The sequence below is a fragment of the Podarcis melisellensis genome, assembly GCF_964234715.1.
Source record: "Podarcis melisellensis genome assembly, chromosome: 17".
Classification (NCBI taxonomy): domain Eukaryota; kingdom Metazoa; phylum Chordata; class Lepidosauria; order Squamata; family Lacertidae; genus Podarcis; species Podarcis melisellensis.
The window spans coordinates 26,086,106-26,105,271 of NC_138534.1; the positions used below are offsets into that span (position 1 = coordinate 26,086,106).

General features: G+C 40.3%; 1 protein-coding gene across 1 annotated transcript in view; it reads right to left on the minus strand.

Moving 5' to 3' along the window:
• PTBP3 (polypyrimidine tract binding protein 3) overlaps positions 1–19,166 on the minus strand; it is a 48,435-nt gene that overhangs the window by 11,997 nt on the left and 17,272 nt on the right. Inside the window, exons 3-10 of the mRNA XM_081895002.1 lie at positions 12,419–12,494; positions 9,843–10,012; positions 8,485–8,631; positions 6,769–6,933; positions 5,228–5,338; positions 3,201–3,375; positions 1,403–1,481; positions 665–824 (exon numbers count right to left, since the gene is read on the minus strand). Coding sequence (XP_081751128.1) covers positions 665–824; positions 1,403–1,481; positions 3,201–3,375; positions 5,228–5,338; positions 6,769–6,933; positions 8,485–8,631; positions 9,843–10,012; positions 12,419–12,494 — 1,083 coding nt within the window. The remainder of the gene's footprint in view (positions 1–664; positions 825–1,402; positions 1,482–3,200; positions 3,376–5,227; positions 5,339–6,768; positions 6,934–8,484; positions 8,632–9,842; positions 10,013–12,418; positions 12,495–19,166) is intronic.

Below are 19,166 nucleotides of genomic sequence, written 5' to 3' on the forward strand. Positions count from 1 at the left end.
GGGGCAGGAACGCCTCCCCCAGCCGCCCGGCTTCGGGGCATCGTCCCGATGCCGGGCGGTGGGGCAGGAACGCCTCCCCCAGCCGCCCGGCTTCGGGGCATCGTCCCGATGCCGGGCGGTGGGGCAGGAACGCCTCCCCCAGCCGCCCGGCATCGGAACGATGTCCCGAAGCCGGGCGGCCGGGCGGGAAAGCCTTTGTCCCCCCTGCCTGCCTTCCCAGGGGCTTTTAAATCGCCCCGGACAGCGGAGAAGTCCTCCGCTGTCCCGGGCGATTTTAAAATGCCGCCCGCCAGAAGAGGTCGGGGGAAGGCTTTTTCCATAGGAACGCATTAATTGATTTTCAATGCATTCCTATGGAAAACCGTGCATCGCAAGACGAAAAACTCGCAAGACGAAGAGACTTGCGGAACGAATTAATTTCGTCTTGCGAGGCACCACTGTATATATATATGTATATATATGTGTGTGTATGTGTGTGTGTGTGTGTGTATATATACACACACACACACACACACACACATCATGAAAAGTTATTTCAGTTATATTTTTCATTGATAATACTGGTTATTATCCAATCTCTAGTTTAGATTTTGGGTTAAATGCCATAAGCTTAACTGCAAACTATGTTTATGTTATAAACTTTAACACTATATATGAGGCTTACATCAGGATTGAGATTGCTAACAAGCAAAACGAAATTTCCGGGCATTCCAGTCATTCCTGGGATAGCCATTCGCCCAGTCATAGCAGAGGTGGTGATTGCAAGAGGACCAAGCGCACTGGGAACAGCTGAGACGGAAAGACCTGGAAAAGTCAAAATAGATCTATAGAACTATTTCAGAAGATGCGCATGGCAGTTCAATTTTTATCTCTCATTTTAAAGCACAAGCTCAGAGCGAAACATTCTATAATAAATGCTTTACAAATAAGCAAAGGCCTGCCATTTATTCCTCCTCACCTGGTTAAAATGCCACAAATAAATCTTTGCAGCCTATCTTGATAAGACAAACCGAGACTGTACCATCCCATTCTTACGGATTTTCCATTTCTTGATGAGTTAAGATTTATTTCAATACATTGGGGGTTTGAGTTCTCATACTTCCATCTAGTTGTTAAATACAGGTACAAAAAGAACAGCCCCACTACAATGATTCACTTTAACATGGCAAAAAACATTTTCCTTGTCCAAAGATGGATGAATTCCCAAATGCCCCAAGCTCTCTAACTAAAATTAAGCGCAGAAAAGTATAAAAGACACTGCTTTCTGACAGTACCATGGCCTACATACACAAAGGCGTGCTAGGTCCTTTGTCTACTCCAGTGCCCATTTGAATTAATTTGTTTAAAGAAAAACAAACAGACAGACCAATAACAGACAGGGTTTACGCATACAGAAAAGGACTTGCCTGCCTGAGGAAACCCAATGGCAGGAGCAAAACCAGCAGCCCCCGCATATGGTGAGGAGATGATACCTGGAGTGCCTAAAAAAGAGAAATTAAATTAGGGTGCAAGCGATTAACTGCTAGAGAAAACGGAAAGCAATTTCAATTCCTCTAAAGCTTGCTAAATTAACCTTATTTCAGGGGTTAGATACACACATTTGGTGCTTTTAGTCACTTTAGAGCAGGCATCCCCAAACTCGGCCCTCCAGCTGTTTTGGGACTACAATTCCCATCATCCCTTACTGGTTGTGTTAGCTAGGGATGATGGGAGTTGTAGTCCCAAAACATCTGGAGGGCCGAATTGGGGGGTGCCTGCTTGAGAGCCTACATGTGTCTGTGCTGGTTGCTCCTACTTCAAGACGATACAGCAATCATGGGATCAACAGCAGCTGTGCAATTTGCACAACTCAGCTCACAAAGTGTGGCTGCAATCCTACACTCACTTACCTATGAGTAAGTGTATTTTATTATTAATTTATATACCACCTTTCATCTGAAGATCACAAGAGTGGTTTACTCTTGTTGGAGTGTTTACTCCTGAATAGATGTGTATAAGGTTGCGCCGCAAAGATCCAAAATCTAGCGCAGGAATCAGCTTTGCCCTTTGTCTTATTATTATTTTTAAGTTTCATGACTTTATTTATTGCATATTTATATGCTGTCTGACTGTAAGAAACAAACCAAAACCCAAAGCTGTTTACAAAAAGAACAATGAAATTATCCGTAAAAACAGTTAGGAACAAAATATAATTAAAATCAACAATGCACTAAAAATAAGCTTAACAGGTGGTAGTGTTCCTTTTTGTCATATAGCAGTCCAAATTATGCTGTTCCTTTTCTGTGGCAGATTTGAAATTGTGATGAGGGAAGGAAAGAAAAATCTGACTATTATATATTTTCAGCCAAATCATAATAGTTTCCCCAGCTCTCACTACTTAGGGCAAAATCCAACAGCGAAATAACTTTGAATGTTTAGGTCGAACGATTGCTTTAAACTGAGGCATAATACAAAAAAGCTAGACAATAAATATTTGGAATTTATAATATGCAGAGATAGTCCTGATCAGAGAAACTCAAGCTACATTTCCTGAAGTATATTCACACACTTGAACTGTGCTACTTAACCTAATTAGATGCAAATTGCTACATAAACAGCTGTAAATTGTCCTTCCAATCTAAACAGACTCAGCAGCTTCCTTCACCCCTTATCTTTAGTGACAATAGGGCAGTTACACAAATACAGCAAAAACACCATATATTAAACACCTATAATACATGGATTGGTACCATTCCTACTATTGGCAATATAGGTATTAATCATTTATTCACAATTCCGATTCCCATTGTAATTCATTATACATGCAACCAGCAACAATGCACTTATTCAGTCAGACACAACCTGCGTGAATACTGATACCAAACACAGAAATACAATACCCACCATTTTTACCTAGATTATCAAGAATTCTAGTATGCAAATACTGGTGGGCTGCCTTTCAATTTGTGGTGAAAAGCTGTCTATAAATATTGGAAATCTTGGATTAAATCTGTTGATGTTGCCGATGATGTTGTCCACCCGCCCCCCTGGAACTGCTTATATTATTAGCTATTAGTTTTAAGGATTGTATTTTATTGCTATACATTGTCTGCTGTACTATATGATGCTGGTAACGGCTCTAAGCTCCTTTGTTTAATGAAGGACAGTCTAGAAAACTGGTACATAAAATAAACACACAGAGAGTAATTAAGCATTCTTACCAAAGGCAGCAGCCATAGTGGGATCAAGGGAAGGCTGTCCATCACCTGAAGGAAGGTCTAAACGAGTAAAGTCTCTGCTTTTATCATTGTTGTATTTTACATTAAGGCTTGTTAGCTTGGAGAAATCAATACGAAGAGTGCAGCAAGCATTGTAGATATTCTGACCGTCTAGAGCCTGTAAAGATGATAGAAGAGCTGACTTGAGTTTATGAAGTCCTAATCTTTTACATTACTGATATATGCCAGATAATCCTTTTAGCAATCTTGTTTTTTTTTTTTATAAATATTTATTAGGTTTTTTTGAAAAGGAAAAATACAATAATAATAAACAATATTGCTTTGTTTTAACAAAGTTTCATATCATCCTTGAACTTCCTCACGCCTCCCGCTCCCATTTACATCGTTAATACGTTTTTGTCAAGCAAATTATCATCTTATTTCCAAATTTTGTGACCGCTTAATTAATTACAATAAAATGGTTCTCCTACAAATTTGTTTCTCTTAATTTATATCATCAATTCCTAATCTATTTTAGTGATGGCCAATTTATTTATAACCAAGCATCCTTCTTAACATTCCATTAAGTCACAATATTTTTGTAAGTAAATCTTAAATTTCTTCCAATCTTCTTCCATCCTTTCTTCTCCCAGGTCTCGGATTCTGCCGGTCATCTCCGCCAATTGCATATAGTCCATCAGTTGCATCTGCCATTCTTCCAGTGTGGGTAGATCTTGAGTTTTCCAATTCTTAGCAAGTAATATCCTTGCTGCTGTTGTCGCATACATGAAAAATGTTCTATCTTTCTTTAACACCTTCTGGTCGACAATGCCCAGAAGGAAGGCCTCTGGTTTCTTGGTGAAGGTATACTTAAATACCTTTTTCAACTCATTATATATCATTTCCCAGAAGGCCTTCACCTTAGGACAAGTCCACCAGAGGTGGTAGAATGTTCCTTCATTTTCCTTGCATTTCCAGCATTTGTTATCTGACGAATGGTATATTTTGGCAAGTTTAACTGGGGTCATGTACCATCTGTATATCATTTTCATTACATTTTCTTTCAAAGCATTACATGCAGTAAAATTCAACCCAGTGGTCCACAACCTTTCCCAGTCCTCAAACATGATGTTATGCCCAATATCCTGTGCCCATTTTATCATAGCCGACTTAACCATTTCGCCAGATAATCCTTTTAGCAATCTTGAACATGCTTTGGGTAGAGCAGAAGGGGCAAGCAGCTAGTGAACATTTCTTGTGCCATTCCTCCATGTTTTTCCAAGTCCATTCTCTAATATTCACTACAGTCTTAAAGAACGGCATCGTTCATACAGTTCCTTACAATATTACCAACCACATGCCATCAAGGTAAGAAGCACACACATCCAAATGCCGTAAGCATTTTGTTTTATTATCTGCATTGGTCAAGCTTATGGTGTATCATTAATGCTTTTCCAATTAGAGTACCTGTAAGTTATGGCTGTCAGTCATACTTTATGACAGTTGCAAAGGACGACTGTTCTGTAATTTCTTAACATGCAAAGAAGAGATTTTTACAACTATGCCCATCCACCCCAACATTAACTATCTGGGCCCTTTATGCAACATCTTTTGGGTGGACAAGGTAATATTCATTCATTCAGCCTTCATTGGCATAGTTTACACAGTGAAATCATTTTTTTAAAAACAAAAAGCACTCACCATCTATAAAACATTAGTAATCCAGACATACTGAACACATAAAACATATAAAAGATTCAGTATCCACCGTTAAATTAAGTAGTTTTAAATTTGACTTTAAATATCTTGACTAAATATCTAGAAACAAAGCCTGCTGTGGCAGATTTGTGTAGATAATCACTGTGCCACAAATGTATATCGGTATGGACCTCCTGTAGCAACTCCAAATGGGATACTAGTGACACAAAACACTGGAAAATTAAGATGCATGTTAAAATCAAAGTCAGACGCAGCAAATTGTTAACATGGTCAAAATCCAAAACTTATCAGGTGCATAGTTTTGCACTTACCATTTTGGCATAATGTGCATTCATTGGATCAGCATATTGAAGCAAGGCCTGGAACTGATTGTTTTTTGTGAAAGTGATAATCTTCAAGACTGTCCCAAACTTGGAGAAGATCTGAGAAAAATGCAGGCAGCAAATTCACACCTTGATACTTTCCGGAAAAGTTTTGAGAAGCAAACTTCATGTGTACCCGACCCCCAGCAAAATAATCAACGTTACTTTTTAACCACGCGGACAGAGATGTTTTTCTGTCATGAGAACCACATGTAAATATAACAAAATCATTAAGTGAAATCTAGTGAAATAACTAGATAGCTGTGCCTTATACTAAGTGAAATTGTTCGGTTATATTACTAATCTTGCTGCAGAGTGAAGCAAACTCCACTCAATCATTTAATTGTTCTATAGGGAATGATTGCTTACATACATACAGCTAGAGCACAACAGAATTGTTATGAATATTTAAATGAATACATAAGTAACCCCTATTTAAAAAGATAAAGGTAAAGGACCCCTGACAGTTAAGTCCAGTAGCGAATGACTCTGGGGTTGTGGCGCTCACCTTGTTTTACTGGCCAAGGGAGCCGGCATTTGTCCGCAGACAGTTTTTCCGGGTCATGTGGCCAGCATGACTAAGCCGCTTCTGGTGAACCAGAGCAGCGCACGGAAACGCCGTTTACCTTCCCACCAGAGCGGTACCTATTTATCTACTTGCACTTGACATGCTTTCGAACTGCTAGGTTGGCAGGAGAAGGGACCGAGCAACGGGAGCTCACCCCATTGCAGGGATTCGAACCGCTGACCTTCCGATCGGCAAGCCCTAGTCTCAGTGGTTTAGACCACAGCGCCAATCGCATCCCTATTAATCTTGAGTTAAATATATAATTCCAGGTTCAGAACTTTCCTTTTAGCCAAACCTATCGTCACAGTCTAGCAAAAACACTTGACATGAAGAAACAGGTTTCTCCAGGGCAATTGAGGGGAACAATCTGTACCCATATGCATCTGTGGCTATTTTGGAGGGAGTGAATTAGAGAGAAACAGGCTGCACTCTGAATCGTAGCTGCAAACTTTCCCCTTTTTAAAAGGGAAATCCCCTTATTCTGAATAGGATTCCTCGCAAGAAAAGGGAAAAGTTGACAGATATGCTCTGACTGCTTGCACGTGACCAGATAACTGGTGCTATTATCTCCAATCGCTATAGGTATATACTCTCTTTAGCAAATAACCATCACCAGATGCCCTCCCCTTGTCAGAAAATAGATGACCAGCCCAACACTATGAAAGATCAGCCCTGGAGAGGAAGTAGTGAAGGAATAAGCATCTGACAATTTGTTTTTCATTACCAAATACAACAATGTAAAAAAAAGGTACTGACTTTTCCATGTATGACTAGGTTTTTTTCTTTTAAAATTATGCCCAAAAGAGGGAGTCGTCTTATACATGGATAGTGCAGTGCAAATTTCTTAAATTTGAGTCCCCCAAAAGAGGGTCTTATACACGAAAAAATACGGTAATTGGTATTTTTTTAAAAAGTCTTTTACCTGATACAGCACTTCTAGAGTTACAGGGTAGAAGAGATTCTCAACTATAATTCGAAGAACAGAACTCTGACCAGGAGGTAGTCCGCCTTCAGTCGCGAGAGCACCTGTAAGGGCCAAGCCTCCGGACTGCACCGCATTCACTGCTTGCAATGCAGCTTGCGCTCTCTAAGGAGGGGGTGGAAAAAAAGGATGGAAATGTTTTGTGTTAAGTTGTGGGTGAACATATCAGACGACACAGCGATTCTGCAAACAGCTCTTGTTTATTCAGAGGCCAGAACAGAACTGAAGGGTTCAGCCAGCCTGCTTATATAAAGCTCCAGTACAACGTAACTGTAACAACTTTCTGTAACTATCCAATCACTGAACGTCACTTTCGATCCCTTATTTGCATATGTGGACCTGAACTATCTACAGTATCCCCTTGCTGGCCCAGGGTGAGAACTTCGGTACATAACATTTTGCGTATTGTACATGCCATTGTTAGCTTGCACACACGTTATTTAAAGAGTTACAAGCTATAAGGATCTATGTGCCCCCAAAGCGTAACCTTACACTTTCTCTCCACTGCACCCAGTGTGCAAATTGTTCATCGATGGCAGGGGTTGGCAAGGTTTACCTCACCTGGGCCTGTTCACTCCAGCGGAGAGCCCTCCATGGACTGGATTACTTGCGCACATGAGCGCACGCATCTGCAATTTACGGTGCCTGCACAGACGTGATTTACGGCGCCTGCGCAATTTTCGGCACCATGAAAGCGAGTCCCCGCACCACACCGGTTTAGCACAGCATGTGGGGACTTGCCAAGTGGGTGGCTCAATTGAGGGGCAGCTCGTGGGATGGTTAAACGACCCCCATGGGCTGCTTGTGGCCCATGGGCCTTAGGTTGCCTACCCCTGGTGTACAGCACATACTAGTGAAGGTTACAAGTTTCCCATTCTGTATTCAGTGCTTCTGAAACACCAAGCGTAAGGCTTGCAAAGCCAGCTCGTTTTCAGGAATTTAGAGTGTGTCAGGTGTCTGGCACTTGTCAAAAGTCCTTTGCACAGAACTCGAAGTGCCAAAAAACCAGGTGTAGTCAAGAGAAAATCAGAGGGGGGGGGGACAGCAGAAAAGCTTCCCCACCCCTGCTGTTGACTGTCTTGTGTAAAAATCTTTACTACGTAATTGTTCTTATATATGCAATTGTTTTACTGTTTTTATAGTATATTGTAAATTGCTTCGGAGTGCGTCACGGGGAACGATTTAATAAACGGAATAAATATTATGAGTGAGCAAAACCTTGCCTTTGCAACATTTCACTCCTTCAAAAGATGTTTCATTTCCAGGTGTTTCCCCACCCCAGTGTACACGCCCCCCTTCCGGATTTTTCCAATGGAAAAGTTGAGAAGTCCTCATGGGGTGGAGAAAACCTCTCCTACCACAGTTCCCGCAACCCTCTGACCTTCACATATGTAGTCAGCACACCATCAGACTTTATCTATTAGCTGTACTGTCCAGCCTAGTAACAAAACACGAAAGTTTTTAAACAGCTAACCAGAAGTAGCTGAAGTTCAACTTCCTTTGCTCCAAATCAAAGCACTGGGCCTGCTTTCAGGAAAGTAAACTGAAGGCTTATAAAAACAGGATATTTAAGTGGTTTGAAAATCATTTACATACTAATAGTTCTAATGAATACTATGGATTCCACCCCGCCCCCCCAAAAAGTACCATACTTACAGCCTGATTGGGTAGATTGTCAGTCTTAAGTTCTCGGTGATTGGAATACTGAATATAAACAGGCTGGCTGCGGAGGTGAGGAGTAACAGGAGTGTAGTAGTTCACCATAGTAACGGCAGCTTCTTCTGAAGCCATTTCTAGGAAAGCCTGCAATTAACACAAACAGAGGAATGTTATGATTGTAAAACCACTTTCACTTGAAAACAAACAATCAAACAAACAAACAAACAAAAAACGGTGCACAGACTGCTGCTTTTATATTTGCTATGTACTTTAAAAATACATCTATTTACAAAATAAAACATTGCATTTATTTATTTATTTTTACTTCAAGTAGTTCCTTATTTTTATTACGTAAAGGTGCCTTATTTCACAAATTGGAGATAGACAAGCATTTATCAATGTGTGACCCAATATAAGTTTTTTCAGAGTGCATTCTCCAACACCCAATACCATTATAACTGCTAAAGACATTGCAAGAAACAAATAAAAATATTTTTGTTTAAATAACACAAGTTTTCTATATTTCTAGTGATTTCCTCCAAAAGCTTTTTTTTTTTTTTAAACTTCACAACTATACAGTGACCAGCTTCAGATGTGATGAAAAACCATCTTTTTCTGCAACCAGGCCTTTGGCTAAATAGCACCCTATGTTCTTTCAAATGTGTTTGTGGGAGGGGTTGGGGTGGGTTACTGGTTTGTTTTGTTCTTGCTTTTATTATGCATTTTGTGCTTTTATCTTGTATTTTTTATGCTGTGAACTGCCCCAAGATCTACAGTTGAAGGGCAGAACAGTATACAAATTTAATAATAAGAATATTCCTCTACAAGAGGATTGCACGTTCCCTTCTTCTACCTCTTTTGTACACCGAGAAGAAGGGATTGAAAGCTTCCACTTCTGATATTAAAGCCATCACAGGTCCCTGACAGGTCCAAATTTTGAAATATGTGTTTTGTTTAAAACTATGGTCTGAGAGCAAAGCTACAATACGAAATTACACTTTCGTGGTTCATGCAGCTGAAGATTGAGGACACCTGCTAGTGACTGTGCTCTTGGACTGCAAATGGCAGGCAGCTCCCTGATGGGCTGGAGAGATACAGCAGAGAACTTCTTTGTAGCCCAGGAATCATGGTCAATAGCCTTTTGGGGGCTGGGTGTGGGCTAGGCGATAATCTGAGTAACTTCCTGGTTTCAGGCACATGCTTGGTTTATTTTAGAGGCAAAACTATTGTGAGACAATTGGGATATTTGAATTGCTCAACTCTTAACTATTCCACTGGATACTAGCCAAATAGCATACGCTACATGAACTACTTTTTCTTGTATTTTGGGTATTTACTGCAAAGTATATACATACCTGGCTCTTGCCCTTCAACATCAAGAGATTGGTTACTTTGCCAAAAGGGAGACCTAGAGAAATTATTTCCGCTTCAGTGACGTCATTTGGAATTTTACGAAGATGAAGGACTCGAGAAGGGGAGCAGGGAGATCTGTCTCCTTTAAATTTTTTGTTGTCATTCCCATTAGCTAAGATATAAAGAAACACTTCAGATTAAAATGTATACTTTAGCATTGCTAAAAATTTTGCTTGCTGTGCAGGTCACAATATCAAACCACCTGTGCTAAGCAATAACAAGCTTTTTGTTTCCTTATGACATTTGTGTTTGTTCACTACTCTCTAGCTCTAAATACAGGAAGTTCTAATTCTGTTTTAGATAAAGTCTGTACGGGTTTATTCCAGTCACAGAACTTGGGAATTTTTCTTTTGGCTCACTAGTCACTCTAGGAAATCATGGTAACTAATTCTACAGCAACCAAAAGGGCTTCAGCAGCTGGGCCTGTTATTGAGCATCTTTCACAGAGAGGTTTATAAGCATATTACCCAGCTACTGGCTGCTTTGGAACTTTATAAGAGTAATAAAGCCCCCTAACATCATACAAAAAGCATCAAGAAAGGTATTGCAGGAGAGATCAACGCTCCAGGGGAGATTGTGAGAAAATCAGAGCATGAGAGTCAACAATGCTACAGCCTGTTTTGACGATGGACCTTTTGCTAATCTATACACTAATAGCATCTTGGTTGATTCTGCAGACAACCAATTTACAGTACTGCACAGAGGATCTTAAGTGTCAATAAAATATATTTTAGCTTTGCCAAAAATGGAAGAGGAGGATCACTGATGCCCACCCTAGATTCCTGAACTAGCACATGCACAGTAGCCATGGACTGACTTGGCAGGCAATGTCTGACTATGTTAGGAAGGGAAAGAGTGGGTGAGTCCACTATCTGCTCACACAGACATCCTGAATGAAGTGAGGAAGCCTCCATTGCTGCTGCCAGCTCACCAGGCATGGGAAATGGGCCAGTAAACCAGATCAGCAGTAAATTATTGCAGAAGCCTATTGCGTAAAGGCGGTTTGTACATGTGCTCATAAGCGTAAGTTTGATCTGCCTGGGGTGAATATATCAGGCTGTTTTGGAAGCAGCGGATCTCTATGCAAGTCACTTCTTCAGAGGTGGATTTTAGGGGTACACCTGAAGGAAGCATGCAGGACAGGACTGAAGACTCTCCATTCCTCTGCTTCAACTCTTCCGTTTTTGCAGATTCTCTCTGCAACTCCTCCAGATATGCTACGTCACTTTTTCCCCAGTATGGAAACCAGAATGACAATATTCAAGTACTGAGAAAAACGAACAATTGCAAAGTATTATGTTAACGTTCCTTTGCTATTTACAGCTCTGCCTGTTGAGGTTTGCTTAACTGAAAAGATTGTTCTCAAATGCATTACTGTTTTCTCAAGTTTTGAGAAAACTTTTTTGAAATTACTAGGGCAAGGGGCTGACTGAAGAAAACCTTTGACTGACCGTTGAGATAATTCAAAAATTAACTGCAAATAGTTTATTATTTTATTTATTTCATAAAATTTATACACCGCTTGATTGCAGAAAACCATCAAAGCAGTTCTTAGTGCACTTTTTTTAATTAAGAGCAATAAATGATATTTTCATGCCTGCTTTACAGGTAATTCAACATCTTTCATAGCCTCTTTTAGACCTAACTAGCTAAAATAATTTGACAGCATCTATAAATTCACAATTTCATACCTTTAGCTGATAATGGAAGGCTATCTACATAAATAAGGCTGTTCACTGGAACACTGTTCGCTGTTCCATGGGGAATCCAGTGGTTCCCAAATGTTTTTCCCCATGGACCACTTGAAAACTGCTGAGTGTCTTGTTGTAGGAATAGGAATGCACTGCTAGATGCTGTACGGTTTATCTGTATTTTTACAGACAAGCCGTGTACCACCTGAATAAACCTTATAGATCACTGGTGGTCCACAGAGCAGAGTCTGAGAACTTTCCCAAACTTCCTCTTCCTTCTCATTTTGAAGCTGATTACAAATTATTCCATGCCAATTATGCGCAGGGAAAACTCTTATGCAGATGTTACATTAACCATAGTTATCCGTTAAGGGGAGTAAGAGAGAATGCTCACACAAGAGGGGAGGAGCGTGTGAGTCTGGGGAGACTCCCAGTTTTAACCATGGTTAGATTACGCGGCATTAAACTACAGAACGTGTTATGAGTGAGTTACAATATAAGGCAATGGGAATTCAATAGCTATCTTGATCATTGGAGGCGTGTTCATCTACTTCCCATGGGTCCTTTCTTAAATAAGCCATGTGATAGACCCTCCACTGTTGCTACAAGCACAAGTCCCATGGAAAGTTGTCACACTGATCAAACTGGGGTGGTGGCAGCAATCCTTGGGGGTCTGCCTCTGCTTACGTTAACACACTGCAGAATAGCTTTGCAAATAAGTCCTCAGACGTGACCAGCTCATAAAAATTGAACTTTACACAGGAAACAAGGTGAGGGGCTATTTGCAAACCTGCTGCAAGGTGTGTTCTTTAATCATACAATCATACCTGTAGCAGGAGTAGAATTGCTCATGGTAAAAGGCCCGTAAGCGAAACTAGGTGGAAGAAGCTCATCAGATCCACGCTGGAAAAAATACCATAAAAGTAAAATGTAAAAATACTTGCGCCTCAAGTTTTATTTTAACACATGTATTTCAGCAACTTTTGATAACAGGAAGGTTTTTGTTGAAGGAATAACAAAGTTTTACTAAAAAAAAAACAGTTTTATTGTGGATTGAAAACCACTATTTTATCCTATCATTTTATGCACAATGAAAATGTTTCAACATATTGCACAAATAAAAGAATCCACCCTACCAACCATCTGAAAACAAATACTAGACCAACATTTAGACGGGTTCAACACTCACAGGCTTCCTCCACTTATCTAACTAGTCTGTTTTACCCTCTCACTCAAGCTGGCATTCCCATATATACATCTAATATAAGGTTCCCTTTTTATTTCTCACATTTCTCACAAAACTATCATTCATATCTCTACACATTCTTGTTGAGGTCTCATATACTTGTTCAACAGAAAGGAAAAAAACAGAAAGTCGCAGTTAACCACAGCTTTCCATTTTGGGAACCAGGAAGGTTTCTTTAAAAAATGGCAGGATTTGGAACCAAACACATGGGAGATTTTTCAAGCTCCACAGGCTGTGCAGCATAAACAGCCCTATCCACTTGGCATGCCAAAAATGAAATAATTATGAGGTATAATGAGATATTTCAATGCAAGAGTGGCTTGCTATGAACCACAGCTGCATTTTCACAACTAATGTATTTTTTCCTCTTCAACAATGGTTTCATAATGCTTAAATTTCTTTCTCTTGGCTCTAAAAAGCTGACAATGGTAGATAGCTTTAAAAAATAAAATAAACACCCAATAATAATAAAATATGAGAACCTTAAAATATGCCCCGCTGCCTGAAAATAAAACAACCCTCAAACTTGTGTTCTACACGAAACCTTGATTGACCTGGTTTGCTAGGCCAAACCATGGATTAGCACAAATGTGCAAGCATGCGGGCTCCCAGAAAGGACATTACGACTGTTTTGGGCCTCCCCAGTTTTGTTGCTGCATTGTGCCATGCTAATCCATAGCAGGGGTTCTCTCCCCCCCCCACCAGGGCCCACTTAAGAAGTCTGAAAATTACTGAGGCCCACCATCCACAAAAAGGCAATGCAGAGGTGGAAAATACTTTTTATTTTTGCATTTCCCAAACATGTCACTTAAAATATTTCTACACATCTCCTGTCGTTTATTCTCCCCTTCCCCTTTCACACTTATCCATAAACTACTTCTTTCCTCCTTCCTCATTGCAGCTTTTACATTTTTGTCTTCTCTTGGCTTGTTCCTTTCTATTCCCAATTATTATTAATACTCATTAACTGTTTATCTAATATCTTTGATACCTGCTCTGCCCCTTTCCCCTTAAGAGGAATACCTCGCTTTCCTCCCGCACTGAACCTCTGTTGTCTTCTAGTCACCAGTTTGTGGGGAGATGTTGAGGCTGGTATTGTTCCAACAAGAAGGCTATGGCACAGCAAAGCGGGTGGGGTGTTAGGCAAGTAAGGAAGCACTGGGCAGGCTGTGGCCCTGAGGCTCACCTGAAAGGAGGCAGGAGCCCACCATTTGTGAAACACTGGCTTAGCGTGTCATCCGCCTGAACTCATGGTTTAACTTTCTCCAGACTAACCATGAGCAGGAACCAAGGTTTGCCTGTTAATAGCTTATGGTTAGTCCTGGAGATTTAAGCCAAGAGTTCAGAAGACACACCAACCAAAACTATGAGTTAGTTCATTGGAGAACAACAACAAATGGTCAGGGAGAAGCAATACAGCTGTGGTAACTTCTCCCAAGGGATCATGCGGCATAACGTGATGTGCAAATCAGGCTATTATGTGGAAGCAAAAATATGTCCTTTGCTGAAACACCATATATTGTTGCAAATCATTTAAACATGAAATTCTGAACATTTATGTGTGAAGATACTTCTGCTGATGGGGGCTCAATTTTTCTCCTTTCCTTGAAGGACACTCCCCCACAAACATTCCAACTCTAGAAGATAAGGATTTTCCAGCCTTGAAGAGGCTGCAGAAATAGGGAAAATCAGTGAACACTACTGCCATGTGCATGCAGAAATTCCTTCTATTCATGCAATGGGATCTTGCAATTCCAGTCATGATCTTACTTACCATTTGCCGTAACAAACCCCATTTGTGACTAAGCAAAAATGTGGATCGACTTGAAATACTAGTTGAGTAACAGTCAAGTAATTTTAGCTGTATTACACTTAGATCTACAGATCTTTTAACAATGGGGGGTTGCAGTTTAACTAACAGAGCCTGACAAGCATGCAGGTTAGCACGAAGCAGTTGCACTATAACCCTCAATGCCTCTTCTCTTTGAAGAGAAAAAAGTATTGTTCAAGGCTAGTGAAAGCTTCATAGTGCATTGGCTATAGAGGTAATCAGAACTGTTACAACTGCATTCTCCAACGTAGTTCCTTCCACATATTGTTGGGAGTCAAAACTCCCATCATCCCTGACCATTGGCAACACAGAATGAGGCTGAAGGACTTTAGCCCAAAACATCTGGAGGTTGGTTGTTCTGCAGTTATTTTAGTTCAACAGCAAGTGGGAAAGTCTTCTCTAAATCAAGTTCAGAAAAATGTGTAGGGAACAGAAGCTCTGTTTAAACACTCTGCTGCGTTGCATTCACACACCTCTTCTTTGTAAGCAGGACCGAAAACCGACACAGTGGAGTTTGACAGGTCTGGAAGCACATACTTAAGTTCACATGCCAGAAGGAATTAAAATCAGAAGGAATTCGCTTTCTTGGGTCTAAAAATTCCTGGGCTGCAGCTGCTCATCACGGCGATACTTGCAGGTTCAATATCTGTATTGCCGAGATCAGCAGCAGTTAGATGGAACAGCAGAGAATTAAAAGGTAGGTGGTTCACACATTGCATGACACTCTCTGCTTCTGCTCTGTCATTTTTAAATTCACATACAGAAGTGCCAACTTGAATAAACTACCATATTTTCCCCTCTATAAGACGCACCAGACCACAAGACGCACCTAGCTTTTGGAGGTGGAAAACAAAAAAAAAAAATATTCTGAATCTCAGAAGCCAGAACAGCAAGAGGGATCGCTGCGCAGTGAAAGCAGGAATCCCTGTTGCTGTTCTGGCTTCTGTGATAGCTGCACAGCCTGCATTCGCTCCATAAGACGCACACACATTTCCCCTTACTTTCTAGGAGGGAAAAAGTGAGTTTTATAGAGCAAAAAATACGATATTTGGTGGTGGCAGGTGGCAGGCAAGCTCCGCCCCACAGAATCAATCACTATGAGGTGCTCACACACCATTTGAATGGCAATGCTCATTAACTTTGGAGGGGGCAACCCCCTGAAATATTTTATGGGGGGGCCAAGGCCCCTTGGGCCCCAACGAGTTGGCTCCTATGGATACACAAAGGTGCCATGTCTGAGAAAATTATACTTCCCTTACTCACAAAGTACCGCAACTCAAACCAATTAATTTGAATACTTACCCCCTACCCACATTTAATACCCCAGATTTAAACAGTCAATGATTTGGGCAGAGTATGAGGTTACATCTGTGTTAAATGGGAGGATTCTTGGTCCAGTGGGTCATACTACAAATAAGCAATAGTAAATGGATCACTATTTCAGAGAATAGCATAGTGAATCTAAGACCATATCAAGTTGTGCTCCTGGAGCAAAGGCTGGCAACCTGGTGCCCATATGCACTGTGGAGCTTGCAAAGGCCTTCATTGGTACCCCGGGCATTCCCTGCAATGCCCCTTGGTTGAATTTTATAGAAAGTGCATGCACACTTCCTCTTAATTGGGACCTCTCTATTCTGTCTCCAATCTAGCATGTTCTGATGTCCTAGCCAAGTAGTAATTTCTGCCCGTAGTAGTATCATGCTACTTGGGCAGATTGCTTAGGTCTTCCGCTAAAAATAAGAGCAGACTTTATACAATGTTCCCCTTTTAACTACCACTAAGACAGGAACCCTTTGCTTAACCTGCCTGGCACTTGCCAATTACAATACTTCAAAATGTTTGCACATTTCATATCATTTGCCTGGAAAACATCAAAGTTACAGGCAACAGAAGAGAGTGGGTTTTCCAATAGAAACTAAACTCATTGCAGACTACAAATATTTAATCAATCCTATTTATTTTTGCAGGCTATAAAATAAAGCCTCCTTGGAAGACCTGTTTGGGCTGGCCTTAAGGGCCCACGGGTTAAGTCAGCGAAGGGTGTCCTGACTGTAATAAAACCTCATCCCATCTCCCAAAAAAGAATACAATGAAATTACCAGTAAAAACAGTAAAACGTGTATTTTGAAAATTCAAAAAACAATATCAACAATAAATGTGTGGGGACTGCTTTCAAGTATGCTTCACACAATTCATATGACTAACTCTTAAAAATAAATGGATTGGGTTTCTCATATGCACACACTCTTGATTAACTGACTGCTGTCATAAAGCAAATGCCTCTAGTTTGAGGCACAGGAGTCGAATTTCCAATTTCACCATAATCTAGTAAAGTCTATATTATGCCTTAATCACTCCCTAAATAGCTATGCACCAGAGTTAGAAGTACTTTTTACTTTAAATAATCTAAATCAAACATATTTCAAACCAGACGGCAGCACATCCTTAATAGATGTATGTTTTACGTTTAGTTCAAAATGAGGCAAAATGTTTGTCAATTCTTATTTCTTAAAAGTTCCATAGATGTGTAGTTCACTGTTACGGCTCATCCCTCCTCCTCCATTCTCTGTTTCAGTCTCACATTAACAGCCACCTGGCATTATCACAAATAGTCACTGATGCTGCAATACATCTGCAATGATAAGAGTGGTAGCTTCAAATATCTCAGATGTTTCAACATTTAGATTTCACTATGTGATTCCAAAGAAGATCTTCGTATTGTTGGCATATTTTATGTGAACAGCTGACATTCAAGTTCAACAAGACTAGAATATCCTGGTTCATACAAGTACAGCTATTTAGACAAGAGTGAGCAAAAAATTAGTAACCTGAGCTTCTGCACTAACATGTTCTATTACAAAATGAACACAAACCATTAAGACTCTTATACTCAGTGTATAGGAAATCAGAAACAAGGGTCTTGTACTATTATATTACAAACATATATTTCAAAATTAATATTGATATACAAATCTCACATTGCTTTCAAACATTTACCTAGTCACCTATCTTGGGGGGGGGCGGAATAAAATTTTACTCTACAAGCAAACATATAGGTAAGCTACATATATAAAACTGTTTTAATCATGTTTAATGTTTAGGTCATATTGTAAATTGCTTTGAGGTGCCTCATGAGATGCAATTCATAAACGGAGAAGTAACAACAACAATAACAACAATAGGTGCTGAGAGAGAAGGACCCTTGGTAATCTTCCCCAGTCCTGCTAGAACGTCCTGCTAGAACGTGTTCCACTTGCCTGCTACTTTACAGAACTTCAATTTCAGCATTTTGATATTCGTACAAGCTTGATAAAAATTTGTACAAAATGCCATTAGGCAACCCCCTTCCAAAAGTGCCAAATGATGGGTGGGCTTGCTTGGTAATCTTTCACCTCAAGTGAAAAGGGCAAAAACAGCAGGAAACAATACTGAAATTTGGGGTGAATTCAAAATAACTATCATCACATTTTTTGGGTACTATTTTAGTTCCAGCTGGGAACTCTTTAGAATGAAGTAACCTAACACATGCAAAAGAGCTTCTGGTGTCACTTACATAGATCCCAAGATTTCCATTTTCCAGTATAAACAAAGTCCGTGTGGCGCAGTAGCCAGAGGGTTGGGTTTCAGTTCAAAAGTCCCGTTCAGCTATGAAGCCTTGAGCAAGTCAGCCTCAGCCTAAGCCACTCTCACAGGGTGAAGCTACACTGCTGCTCTGAGCTCCTTGCAGGAATGCAGGAATGCAGATGCGAATGTTGATTCGTGAAGAAGAGCCATTTAGGCTTTGAGCTGGTCTCAGATGGTAAAAAAATCTGACAGAGAAAATCTAGAAGCAAAATATCATGGTTGTGTTGGCCCTACATACATACCATTTCATGATGCCAAATTACCTAAATGAGATAGCAACAAGCTTCACTGACAACAAAGACGTCCCATTCCAATACTAGTCCAACAAGTTGATCAGCAATCTCCCTAGAAACAGGGCTGTTAAATTAACAGAGGGAGCAGCTGTTTCAGCCTTGCCTTCTCACTGGCACAGTTAGTTAGCATGCAGCTAGTTCCATTGTCTCATGTATCAATTATTGAGGCTGCCTGCTAGATCAGTAACAAGATATTATGGGCCTAACAAAAGGCACACAAGACTGTAATTAAAGAGCCAGTGGAAAGGATGCCTATAATTGAAGGAATGGCTTCAGCAACTATGTAAGGACTACAAGGAATAATAAAATCAAGATACCTAAAGCTCAAGAGACTCTTCATTCACAAAGGCCTTAGAATATTTCTAGAATTCTCTTTTCACCAAGTTAAAGTATGAGACTATACTTTGAGAAATTGGTGGTTATTTTTGACTGAGAAAGGTTTCATGTTAAAAAAACAACCCACTTTCAAGTACAGGTTCAAGTTCAGGGGGTGGCCTCAATGATCCTACAGCTTTTGGTTCCCCAACCAGGAAAATGTGAACAGTGTGCCAAGTCCAGCTCCTGCCCTGGACAAACTGTGC